General features: G+C 35.5%; 1 protein-coding gene across 4 annotated transcripts in view; it reads right to left on the reverse strand.

Annotated features, from left to right (window-relative positions):
- Positions 1 to 3663: 3663 nt before the first annotated feature.
- Positions 3664 to 13647, reverse strand: part of XRN1 (5'-3' exoribonuclease 1) — a 35085-nt gene continuing 25101 nt past the window's right edge. For 2 of the 4 annotated variants that reach the window (XM_069024766.1, XM_069024768.1), the window contains 13 exons: positions 13088 to 13313; positions 12333 to 12434; positions 11537 to 11632; positions 11196 to 11310; positions 10614 to 10678; positions 10111 to 10221; positions 9622 to 9747; positions 9150 to 9306; positions 8661 to 8836; positions 8337 to 8450; positions 8132 to 8255; positions 6984 to 7135; positions 3664 to 6784 (listed from right to left, as the gene is read on the reverse strand). In XM_069024766.1, the coding sequence (XP_068880867.1) occupies positions 6494 to 6784; positions 6984 to 7135; positions 8132 to 8255; positions 8337 to 8450; positions 8661 to 8836; positions 9150 to 9306; positions 9622 to 9747; positions 10111 to 10221; positions 10614 to 10678; positions 11196 to 11310; positions 11537 to 11632; positions 12333 to 12434; positions 13088 to 13313 (1855 nt within the window). In that variant the 3' untranslated portion in view covers positions 3664 to 6493. Of the gene's footprint in view, positions 6785 to 6983; positions 7136 to 8131; positions 8256 to 8336; positions 8451 to 8660; positions 8837 to 9149; positions 9307 to 9621; positions 9748 to 10110; positions 10222 to 10613; positions 10679 to 11195; positions 11311 to 11536; positions 11633 to 12332; positions 12435 to 13087; positions 13314 to 13647 lie in introns of those variants that run through there. The other 2 variants (XM_069024767.1, XM_069024769.1) reach the window with 2 other exon arrangements.

Raw genomic sequence — 13647 nt, forward strand, 5'->3', positions numbered from 1 at the left:
AAAAGTAATGCAATAAAGGAGGCAATGGGTTTTGAGATGTGCATAGCATGTCCATATGTGACTTCTCTGGCGTTAGTTTATATTTATATTAGTTTTGTCATAAATAATGTCATTCCCACACAGGCACTCTTTGTTTATCCAAAACATGTCACCCTCAGAGAAAAATCTTATGGCCAATATGCATAAAAGCCCCAAGTTCATCTTGGCACATGCAAGAAACATTCAATTTGAAGTGAAAATGTATGGACACTTTCCTGGTAACAAGCCTGCATAACTATACCACCACCCAGAGCCCTCCTGTTTGAGTGAGGGCATGTGGCTGCCACCTCACTGCTCAGAGGCAAGGAGCTGGCACACCTGGGGTCACATACCAAGTACCTCAGCAGCAGTGTCTGTACTCCTGCATCTTCTCTGCTGAAATCCTCAGTTTCTTTGCTCTCTGGAAAGCGTGGCTGGTCTTATTTTTTACTGGACTATCAAACCAAATGAAGGAGTGGAGGCACTCCAGGGACTTGTCCAATGCTGTAGCAAAGGAAAGAGTTATTAAGTAAAACTAATCAATTGGCAGAACATTAGGGTCAAGAAGATCCTACAATGCTAGCAGGGACAGCAAAACCCCTACCATGAGTGATTGATATTGAATATTTCTAAGCAATGTCATCACAGTCAGCATGTTTCAGTCAGCAAGAAATACACTTCGGAAGATGATGCCAAGCAAGAGACCTTGAGATGGAACTGCTACAGACCCAGCAGACCTAATTCTCAGAAAAAAAACCCATAATCTTGACACTGTCTTGACATTTTCTAGGACCAGATTATTAAATAAAATTTCCAAATTAACCACATTTTGAATAGTTAACTTTTTTTTTTTTTTTTAAATGAAGGTATTCTCAGGTACTATTTCTGTTGTGTGACTGATACATTGGAGCATCTTCATTCACCCAAGGCTTCCAGTATGAATCAAATTTGCCACTGGCACTGCTAACAGGATTCCAGACACTGAAATCTTGTAGACCAAGACCCAAAACTTGTAATGCATGTGATTTTTAAATTTATCTTCTCTTCCTCAGCTGTTTTTTTGGTCAAGATACATCTACCCTACCTACTGCCTCCTCAAACTGTGAGTTACCATTTTACTCACTTACTTAGCTCTACCTTTTTTGCAAGTTTTAACATTATGAAAGCATTGACCTGGGGCCCATAGTCAGTTTACACATAAACAAGAAAGAGCTCACTAATTTCTCTTGCTCCATTGAGTGGTGCAGCCCACATCCATCATTCATTAAGACTGACCTGAAAACTTAACAAACAGACCAAAATGGTTTGCATAATGCAAATGTTGCTGCAATAATTTACCATATGACCCTTTCTCATCAGTTCCTCCTGCACTCCTGCCAGAAGTTACCACTCTCCTCGAAGTCAACTAACAGAACCACATACAATTACATCACTTGATGAATCATGTTAGATTTGAGGGTAATCTGAGCTTTAGGCAGCCATGGGATGTTTCTTAAGGAGTTCCATTCTTGCTAAACCATTCCACCCTCGCACTACAAACTGTACCAACCCAGCTGTTTTTGGGGTTCCATGATGAACTATTATGAAAAATAACACAGGGGAGAGTGCCAATCAGATTAATTCCTTGATAAGGTTCATAATGTGGCAACACAGTTTGGCATGACCCAGAGGAAGCAAGTAATAAGAGACTGGTTAAGCCAGGATTTTCACTAGAGAATTGCACATCCAATCTGTGCCCACGTGAGGTTTTGCACTGTGCCTGAGGCACAAGCAGTCCTTCCTTTCTGCCAGCTCTGCAACACAAGTAAACTTTGACAGGAAATGAGGTGGAGTTTAGGACAATCAAATTGTAAGACAAGAATTTATCTACCAAAGTAAGTGAAGTGAAAACTGGTGTACCTACTCTGTTAATGTTTCATTATTTGTCCATTATTTTTTATTTCGCCTAAGGAACATCTACATTTGGAGAAGTGCAATGTGTATTAACAAGATAATGTCCATCATCCTCTGGATGTCTCTTAAGGAATTATTGTGTGGACTGAAAATAACATAACTATGAACAAATTTAAGAAAATGAGTGATTGAGTTCCTGTACATATGTGTGTGTGTGTACATACATACGATGAGTGGTCATGTGCACCTAGAAAATTCAGGGCTGAACAGCTCTTTAAAAGAACATTTATTTCAAGTCTAGAAATTAACAAAAAAATATTAAAAAGACAGAAAAACGGCCATCAATGAGGTTTAATTAGAACCAGAGAATGGAGGCTACAGGGATGAAATTGTTTCAATAAGACCTAGCCATTAGAAAAAATTGCAATTATACAAAATACAGGACTAAGCGTGGTTATCAACTTTCATAAAGCACTGCCAATGCAGTGATGTTTACTGACCAAGTTTTACCAGAAAAAAAAGTTTTAATGAAAAATGCTTTTTCTATCCTTTCAAATAATAGGAATCAGGTTTACTGTTTGCACTGGATGGCATTGTGACCATTCCTTTGATTTGTACTGTATTTCAAAGCAGAAATGAAACAGGAAATTTGTAAATTATAGAAAAATAAGAGTAAACACCCCCTCAAAAATTGACAGCAAAAAGGAACTGTTGTTGGAACCATGGATTCTTTAATAAAGAACAGCCACTTACCTCATGATACTAGATTCTTCAAAACATTTATCAGTTACAGTCTCAATATTCATGGGTCCTCATGCACCTGAATTTGAATTCTTTTGGCCAAGAGTGTGTATTCAGACTGCCCTTATGCCCTTGATGTCACTGTGTACCCTTTTCCAGATACAGAAAGAGAAGAACATAACTGTCTCTCAGTAGTAAGGAAGGCTGATTATGGAATACACAAGGAGATCACATTGCAAATAGAATAAAACTACATCCTTACTGCAAGTAACAATTTCTTCTTTGAGATTCCTCACCCTCAGGAGTTATCTATATAGTAGTTCAGATCAACTGAATTAAATTGAACAAAAGTCCTGTAGTTTTTGAATGCAAGATTTACTCTGCACTAACTGATCTATTTTCGAGTTATCCCTTTATTTAATTTGCTTGAATATTCTTTAGTGCTATCTATTGATAGCAGAACTTGCTATGCAGGGTAACAGCAGTTAATTCATTGACTAATCATCTGAAGACAGTTTATGAAATGCAAGATTTTATCTTGGTATCTTCAAGTTGAGCAATATGACCTGAGTGTATACACCAACCAGACTTGTTCTATACAGAAACACAAGTTGCATACACAGTTACACAAAGCTGCAGCAGCTGCTCATGCTAAGAGTGTACTCCATTCTTTATGCTGGTTGCTTTAAACAAGCTACTTCACAATACAATGTGTAAGAAAGAAAATAATATTCTGCTTTTCAGCCATCAGCTTGTTAAGAATCACTAGGATTGATCTTATTGGATTATAGGAAAATAATCTTACTGACTTTTCTATAGGATTGGGTTTTTTTAATCAAATTGGTGACAAGGCCAAAAAAATTTTGGAAGATCATGTTAAATGTTTTTAATTGCAAGGTGACCAACAGCCTTTTGAAAAAAAAAAACTTTGTATTTTGATCTCAGTTACAAGTTCTAAGCCATCAAGAAACAGTCAGAAGGGCAGGTGATACTTCTGAGAATCACAGAAACTGAGCTTCATGAGATTTAATTTATACTGTAAACTTCTGGATTGGAGCATACACAAGTTCCCGTGTAGTATTTGGAAATAAAACAGTGGAAATAGGTAATATTTCTTGTTTCAATATTTAATCCAAGCAGACACAGACACAGTTTATAAAATTACTCTATTGCATTAGAGTTCTATATAGCATTTAGGTTTTATGAATGTTTTTCCTTCGGTGTAGCATATATTCATATTCCAAAATATCTTTGCACAGTCTTTGTGCAACTACATGCTAAAAATCTGCAAATGCACACTTAACACTAAACAGCACAAAAAATACATTCTGTATCCATTCATATGCAAATTTAAAACATTTCACTTGGCAGATAAACAATGAAAAGTTATTTTAAAAAAATCAGAAACTACAAAAATGCGCACATAAAAGTCTTCCCTTTTGGATTTTTAGTAAAATACTGCTCTGTATAAGATCTAATGAAAAACTCCAGTGCTTACAAAATACTTTATCTATGAGAAAAAGAAATGCTTAAATTTATATCTGTATGAGTTAAACATAATGACCTTGTTAAAATATAAAAATTAAAGGGGACATGGCATAGATCAATGCAGATGTCACATCTATCAGGACATGTAAAACTGTAATTAACTGGGCACCAGGCAGTCAGTATCATAGAATAGAAAAACTAAAAATCAGGGACAAATACAATATGCAGCAGCTAAAGAATAAAGTGTTTAACCACCTATATATACTACACATAGCAATTCCACTTGAAGAGGGAGCAAAAATCTTAGTCTGAAGTAGAATAATTTTTTAAAATTGCTGTGTTCACTGATATATATGAGTACAGCATCCTCCATAACTTTGTTTCTCAAAAATCTGCATAAATTTGCTATACAGGCACATCAAAATTCTGTAATGCAATAGTCTAACATAGCCTCATCTCTGTCATGGTGATTTTCAAACAGGTATTTTCTCTTTATGATCAGATAATTCAGATAGATATGGTGGACTAACTCAATGTCACATAACGACTTCTAAAATATTGGCATGGCAGCATCATGTCAGTCTTGTGTTGCTAATGACAATAAAACCCCAAAAATACAACTTTCCCTTCACAGAATGTGGCTTTGAACCTCTTGAGACTAGATGACTATAAAGAGAACAACAAAATCAATGTAATTTAAGACTATATGTAGACTATTCCACAAGTTCTGTGATACTAAGTAAAATAAATAAAATTTCTTAACCTTGTTTTTACCTCTGTGATCCTTTTTATAGGGCTTGCTGCTATTTTACAAATACTGCTGAGGCAACAGCTGTTTCAGAGAAATGAAAATTAAAAAACCTATAGCATAGTAATAATGTGAAACTTCATACTACACTAAGAAATGGAGGCAAAAAACCAAATGAAATAAAGTCTACAGACTTGCAGACTCAGAATGAAACCTGTTCGGAAGCAACAAAATACATCACTCAGGTATGCTTTATTTCTGGTTCCTGGGCCTTAAAGGAAAAATATTTTTTTTTCTAGAACAGATTAGAATAAAGAAGAAAAATAAAATTTAGTCAATGTCAGTATGCAGCACCAACAGGGTTTCAAATTTCTTCTTAGACCGAAGATTTTATATTAATGTCCATAAGAATGGTACACGTGAGTTAAAAACAGTACAAAGACCATTGAGCCTTCTCTTTTTCCTATATGAACTAACAATCCCATAGTTCTGTCCAAAAATTCAAGTCAGCTTTTTGTGTGAATATTCTTATGGAACCAATAGCAACACTTTCTGATAATTTAATTTTGCAACACAGAAATTCTCTCACAAAATTAAAAAAATAAATATTAAAAGTCACTAGTAACAAAAAAAAACCTACTACAGAGAAGTTTTCAGGGCACAGGTTATTAGAGGAAGAAAGAAATGTACTCTAAGTAAACATAACTTTGACAGCCATCCAGCAAAATGGGACATCTTTAAACTCTGGCCATTTTTATAGTTTAGAAAAAAATCAGGATATCACAAGCATTTAGGAGGCTATGCACATCTGTAGTAGATAACTTTGTTATTTTATCATTGGAAAACAATTAAATTGGTAAATAAAAAAAAATTAAATGTACTTTACCAAAGGGGTCTCTATTTTGCAAATATAATTTTTTTATTCAACAGATCCTATAAATTAATCTCCTGGAACAGACTGTGCAAGAGCAACCACTTTTTGCCACTCCAACACCAGACACACAATAACACCTATGTTCTGAAAGCTGTAAAGCTGTTGCCCTCTAGTACAATACCCAGCAGTTCGTACTTAGAGTGGACTTAGCAGTTTCTTTGTAGTCAGCTTTTCGTTACGCTGATTCAACTCAGAAAGACTGGGAGAGCTAATATAAAAGCTGCATTTCAGTAATTTTTCCTTTCCGTCTTATTACACTATTTAAAAAGAAGCTAGAGTACAAAATGTCATGCTAAACACTGTTAGATGCCCAACTTATTACTGCTCCATATCCCTCCCAAAAAGCACATCAAACCTGAGTTAAGGTTGCCACTATTATTGCTGCTTACCCAATATCATCTGTAAGCCCCTGTTTAGACACCTAGGCACAAGGGAGGGCATGGCAACCCTAACTCAGTATTTCCTGGCTTTTGCTAATTTAACTCAAAATAAAATAAAGTTTTAACATAATTTTTATAGTTTTAATGACAACCTGAAAATCATAGCAATAAAATGTATTTCCTTCTATATTAAAGTGGCTGGTCTTTTTAATAAAGATTTCTGATTTTTTTAAATGCTAGAACATAACAGTGGGGAAAGAGTTAAAGATAAAATACACCTAGCTACCAGATTTATTCTGAAGATTTTGGTGCGCCAAAATTGACAGCCAGTTTTCTTGGCTTTCGCTTGCTGGATGTGTTTGGTGTTGATTTGTTATGAGGAACACTTGGAGTAGCCACATTGTCTTGAAATGAAACAGTGGATTGAGCAGCTTGAGGAGATTTTAAAGAGGCTGAAGAACTGTCTTGCTGAATGTGGTCAGAAGACATTGGCTGTTCATTCTTTAGTGGTGCAGCTTGAGGGGAACTCTGAAACTCCTTGAGTTCAAAGTTTTTCTTGCTAGCAGCCCTTTTTTTAGTTACCTTTAAATTAAATAAATATTATTTAACAGAATGCATTCTCAAAAAACTGAAAACAGTCCACTTTCAGAAAACATGCATACATACTTTAACAATAATTTTCTAATACTAAATAGTACTTCACAATGGGGATGTTGTTGCATTCATCTTGTAGGCACATTTTTTACAAGAAACAATATTAACACAAACCTGCTGCTCTTACCTGCAGAGGTATAAACTGATTGTGAGAACCAACTGGTATAGTTCCTGCAAGAGACACATTTCCTGGATAGGAGCCAGGATAATAATGCTTAGGCACTGGAGTCCCCCAGGACACCGGACCAAACATGTGAGATGATGGAGGCATCATATTAGCTACGAAAAGAAGAAACTTTTAGCTCACTTTCCTCAAAAAAACGATATGAACTCCCCAAGGGCCCAGGACTACTCCAACTACATCTGTCTGCATGTTGTTTATCTTTCCAGTAAAGCCTCATATGCTTCATGTTTACTTCAAAATAGCTAAGTATTTATTTATTATCAAAACCCCCCAAACAAACAGAACCACACCTAGATGACAACACAGCTAAGAGCACTAAAGTCATGGTATCTGCATTCCAGAGTGCACATAATTTGGGATCTCTGCATTCTCAGCTGAGCCAACTGTATTAGCAGAAGGCTGCAAGTTTAGGCCGTTGTTTTGGAACACAGCAACAACAGAACAACCCCATGGAAAAGACATGTACCGTCTGCTGTATGGGTTTCTAGGACGCTACAATGGTGCTGACTCATTAATTCCTAGCTGTGAATGTGAACTGCAGTAGAATACAAAACAGCCAGCAGCCAGAAATATCACCAGGACTTTTACCAGTTTTTGGGGGGTTACTTACCATGCTCATGTTTGGCAGTGTACAAGAGGACTGTGATGTAGCTTTCACTTCAGTGAAAGTTGGTTATAGACAAATAAAAACACTATGCATGGAGAAACATTAACTATATGGGATGGGGGGAAAATCTATGTAAAACATCAAGGAAGCTATTTCTTACAAATTCTGCACTGGGACTATCTGCTTTGAAATGACTACTGTTATTTTGAAGGAAATAAAATGGAAAAAGCACCTAAGACTGAATGGATAGATACATTCTTGAGGAAAAGAAATAACTAATAGAGATGATTCTTTATACTAAATTAATCTGCACATTGTTGAGAAGAGGATCACGCACTGTTCTCAGAACTGTTTAGACATACAAGTACATACATGAAGACTAAAAAATGAGGCTTTCTGGAAGGCATTCATTTTCATATAAAGAACCACCACAATTAGAGGATATCATGGTATTATTTGAAACGTGTACTAGTCAAACACCTACCTGGGGGCTGTGCAAATACTGGAGGAATTGATCCAGGTGGTACAGGAACTCCTAGTGGTTGATAATTGGGAAACACTGGTGGAGGCGGAGGTGCAGGCGAAGCAAAGCTCACTCCTATAGAACTCTATGAAGAAGGAAACAGAAGTTTACCAACAGATGCAGTGCAACAGAGACGAAGATTTGAAAAGTTTTTTTACATCCTCACCAAGTGCTGTAAAGCAAAGAGCGCAGCTTTCTCCTTCGCTTCAGCTTCGGAATGACACTGTGGTCCGTGAACCAATAAACCATTTGACAGCTTTATGTGGCAAACTGTCAAGGTCTAGAAAAAAGAGAGAAAAGATTTTTGAGGGAATTTGTGTTGCTAACAAACTGTGAGACAGAAAAAGACATTTGTTTGTTTGTTTTAAAAGAAGGCAACAAAGGGAGCTAAGGTTTATTTTCAGATAGATTTCAGTGGTCAGTCCAAATATTTAATATGTAACAGTTGATACCAAGCTGAGAGCTTTTACTTTTTCAGAAAAAACTTTACCTGTGGTGTTTTCAGGAAAGAGAAATCTGGTTGTGACATTCCAAGAAGAGAACAAATACGAGAAAGTTCAGAAACAGTAGACAGTGCAGGCTGTGGACAAGCGAAAGGGTGACCTCCAGTTTCTATTGCTGGTGTGTTCTGGGGGCCTCCAGGGCTATGCTTGTTCATATAAGTAGCTGAAAAAAGGGGGAAAAAAAAAGCAGCTGTATCACAAGTATTTCCTGCACTAAAATAATGGCAACTTGGTTATTAGCAAAAAAAAAAAAAGAAAAAAAAGCTTATTTGATTTTTTTTCTTGTATTTTCATATTTTTTTAAAAAAACCCAGGAGACTATGTCTGAAGAGAGTTTTAGATCCAAGTATAGAAGTAGAACTGAAAAAAGATGGAAATTTTATTACTGTATTTTGATAAACAGTACTCTCCTGAAACTGTGTTCTAAAATGTCACTACAAGGTGAAGCTGAATTATGAGCTGATGGTTAAACATACCCATTTTTTTTGTTGGTCTGTATTGCACAGCAGCTCCATGGCAATCCTGTCTACTAGAGGGAGCAGGAACATCATTAATTTGTGATTTCACTTCATTCCTTGTTTGCAGATCTGAGCCATCTATCTTCAAAATCTCTTTGAGCATCTGTGTTCCTTTCTTTAAAAATAAAATAAACCACTCAGGAACATGCTGGCATTCAGATAACATGACCTTCTTAGCACTGATTATCATAACTAGTAACAGAATCTGAATTTTTATTTTCCTATGAGTTATATTTTACCAAGCAAAGATAACAGCATCTTAGCATAAACAAACGTGTTTGCTAATTTTCTTTGATAATAGCCAATTAAAAACTCATTAATATTTTTTAGAAAGCAGTATGAGGTTTCATAGAGTTTCTTTAAATAGAAACATTGATGCTAAGATAGCAGATGCTAAACTGCAATGTAACGATTCCTGCAGCATACAGACCATAGCAAACGACTGTGGTGACAGATGTTCCTCATTTGTAGGTCTCGCTTCCTTGGAATAAGTCTGCACTTCATTTTCTTTGGAAATTTTCAAAGAAGCTAGAAGACTTTCCAGTTCATTGTCCTTCTTAAATTAAAGAAGAAAAGAGGTACATCAACTTAGTGTATTTACAAGCAGATGCAAGAGGAAGGGTATATGAATTTGAGGTTAATTTTATTCTCATTCAGATTTTTTTTCTCTCAGCTTGGGCAGGTCACAGTCATGTCTGTTCAGAGTGTGAACACATACCCAGAGATTGCATCAAGTTCTACATATTAAAATATGCAAGTATTGACCAAGAGAGAATTGATTTAAAGAACAATCAAAGTCACACAGGTTTGTCATCCTTTTTAAACATGAATTTGCACACAAGTAACCAGGACCAATTGGAACTGGACTGGAAACTGAAGTTACTCAAAGAGTACAACAAAGTCAGCTCTCTAGATCTACCTTTCCACCTGTGCAGGGACCATCAACTGCAGCCTTCTGAATTACAGGCATGTTGGGACTTTCATTCCTCTTCAAAAGTTTGACATTGTACTTATTCACACCTGCAAAATTCTGAAAGAAATTGCAGCAATTATTATTGAATACTCTTATTACTCGTTTTAACACAATCATATTAGAAATGCATCTGCAAAGAGCTTTCACAAGCTAATATTCTTAGAGGATTTCAGCTTACTGAACACCTAGCATTTGTGTTTTTGCATTACAGCATAGCTTTTAGAATCTAAGAGGAATAGGAAAGTTGTTTGGTATCATCATACATTTTATGCACTCTCTCTCATAGTCTGTCTATAAACCTCCAATGAAAAAAAAATCTCCAAAATAAAGTTTAAAGTTCACCTATTAAAAGAATCAACTAAGAGGCCAGTTAAAGACAAATCTGTAAAATTATAAATCACATCACAGTAAAATGAAAGAATGGATTTACTCAGTACAGACAAAATTACCTGCTGGTTTGACATTTTATTATGTGGTTGACTTTCACCTCTTGTAACTTTGGAATCTTCTTTAACTACAAAAGAATGCATTCTTTTGAAATGCTCTTAAAAACTGTAATAATCAAGACTCAAAAAAATTAATAACTCCATACAAATACACAGAGTTGCATTAATTTGAATGGTTTTATCAAATGCTTAATTCTTACTTCATAGGTCATTTGGTGTATGCTTTTCTTCTAGGATAAAATAAAATGAAGTATATCCAATAATATATTTAATTTTCTATTCTACAAATATGATCACAAGCAGATTTTCAAAGACATGTGTTTTTTTTGTTTGGTTTTTATATTAGATGGGTGGCAAGTCAACAGAACACAGAACAACTTGCCTAAAAGGTTCAGGATTAAGGGTGGAACAATCCAATATGCACATCAGGGCCATTATTTGACAGTAAACAGTGCAATGTAGTGTTGATAAAACTATAATAAATTATTTCCTGTCAATAACTACAAAAAGCTCATCAGACATTTCACTGAAGGTCAGATAAAGCAAGTAGTTCTTCTAAACAAAGTTCCTAATTATATTACTTACATTTTTTATAAGGCTCCTGTTTTCTTTGCTGACATTTAAAGCTGCTGTCATTGAAGCCTGGCTTATAAAACTGATGGCCAGTTCCCAGCTTGATTTCCTGAGGTAGAGCTGCACCCTAGGGTTTCAAACATCAAAGCTTAACCAGAAACTGAGTATCTATTATTTACATAGTAGCACCCTATGATTACCCCTTTCCAGAGCTATGCATACTGCATGTAACACCACTTTCATCTAGAGGATTTCTTGGTAACATGAAGTTTTCTGATACAATGAACTGATGTATGAAATTAAGTACCTTCATATTTTGAAGGCAGGGATCTGTTTAATGTTTCTATACAAACCTTCTCATGCATGTTTTGTTGAATGTAATGAGACTTCCCAGAACTCTGCAATGACTGCCATATGCTGCAGAATTCATCATCTTGCTTACTCTGTGCCTGACAAAATAAAAAACAAGACCCCCAGCAAACTGAGCAGTGATAAATTCAACTTTTGAACAGCTAAGTACCAAGACATTCTGGAAATTGTAAGGTTCAAGTTTAACAGTCATCTGAGGAGATGGCAGATATTTTCATAGTAACACTAGTACAAGTTGCAGGTAATTAATTACAAAACAAGCTGTTGTAGTAGATTGCATTTACAATTTTTACCAAGAATCACTACTAAACTTAAATGAGCTTAGTTTGTTTTGCAAGTGGCTTTGTTGTTTTATCAACTGAAGTTACAAGTACAGGAAAGATGATTAAGTATAATGAAACTCAGATAACAGTTCAAAATGGTTTCAAAATCATGCTTTCATACTGGGAGTATTCTTAGATTTCATTATCAATGATTTATTTTGTAAGGCCTTACCAATAAGACTCAATTACTTCATTACATTACAGGTATGCTACTGCAGAACTGAAGCCCAGCTATGCAAAACACCACTTAAAAACCTAATATCTAAACAAGGATAACACAGGATATTAGATTCATTCAAGAACTGAGAGCAGTTCTGCTCCAATCTGTATCTGAACTAAAACATCTGATGTACTAAAACAAAGCAATTTATTAATCATAAGAAAATGACAGCCACCCTGAACAGAGGGCCAAAACAGAGACATTTGGGTCCAATACTAAATGAATCCGAACACTCACTTTATTTTTCTGATTGCCACTCAGAAATGATCCTTTCTGGGGTGAGTTAGTGTTGCCCTGATTTTCAGCCCTGAGATTGTAATGCTGTCTTCCATTCAGCTGCTAAATCATTGAGAGAAAAAAAAAATCAGAAATGTTTCATTGTCTTACAGTTTCTTTTGGAAAGCAGTTTTTCTTGTATAGACTTGAAAAACATGAGGAAACTGTTTTCAAACACACTTATAGGAACATGAAGTTACTAATTAAGGTAACTTGCTTTAAAGAATTCTCTTTAAAAAAAAAATCAAGCGTCAATTAACTACCAAGAACCTGAATTCACCTTTAATTTTTCCTCCTTTACTGTAGTTTAAAAGTAAATCATAACCAAGAAGCAAAACTGAGGGAAATCATGTCTTTCCCTTCTAAGCATGGATAAAGCCTACAGGAAGCATTAACTGGATCAAAGCTTTAAGGAAATAATTGCATCTCTGCCCAAACACACTTATTTGTTGACACCAAATACGGTGTCACTGCTCCAAACTAAGTATCTGTCTCTCAGAAAAGCAACTGGAGTTACTCAGAGCAAAACAACTGTCAATAAGGAAATTTTCATCCTTTTCATTATTAGATTAATTCATTTCTCCAACATAAGAATTATTCTATTTCTAATATATTGACATAAAAACTAAATTTTGTTTGGACCAATGAAGATAACCATGTCAATACTTCAGATTCTAGGGAAAAACATTTTTGTACAAATGCAAGAAAAGTCTTACTTGAGTAGGAACAAAAAGGGAGCGAGGAGAATGGTTGAGGCCTCCCAGATGCACTTTTTGTGAGCATACAGATGACAGATCAGATGCATATGAGTTGTAGTTATTCACTGCTGGCTGAGGTTTAACTATGGCCATCAGCTTTTGATTTCCCATTTCTGACCGACTACCATGGGACAGGTTAATTAAGGCACTTGAGGGCAGGCGATAACCTCTGGCAGGTGAGCACCTGAAGAAAAGTGAATTCCATAGTTGTTTCATGCAGTTTAATTGTTGCCAAAAGATAATGACTCAAGTTTGAACAACAGAGGCTGTAAACTATCCAATATTGAAATCTAGTAGCATTGCAGACAACCTGAAACCCATGGCTCCCCTTTGCCCTCTGGCTGTCAAACAGTAATTACCACTACTCTCAGTTTATAAGCTTAAAGAAATGTTTAAGATGAGTGAATTGTTATAGCACAGTTCTGTAGTAAATATTTCTGTAAAAGAACCAGAAAACAATATTCTTTTATTTTTCAGAAATGAAAACTGAAGTTTCAGGTTCAGTAGCAGAATTACAA

Source organism: Aphelocoma coerulescens, chromosome 9, assembly GCF_041296385.1.
Source record: "Aphelocoma coerulescens isolate FSJ_1873_10779 chromosome 9, UR_Acoe_1.0, whole genome shotgun sequence".
Taxonomy (NCBI): Eukaryota; Metazoa; Chordata; class Aves; order Passeriformes; family Corvidae; genus Aphelocoma; species Aphelocoma coerulescens.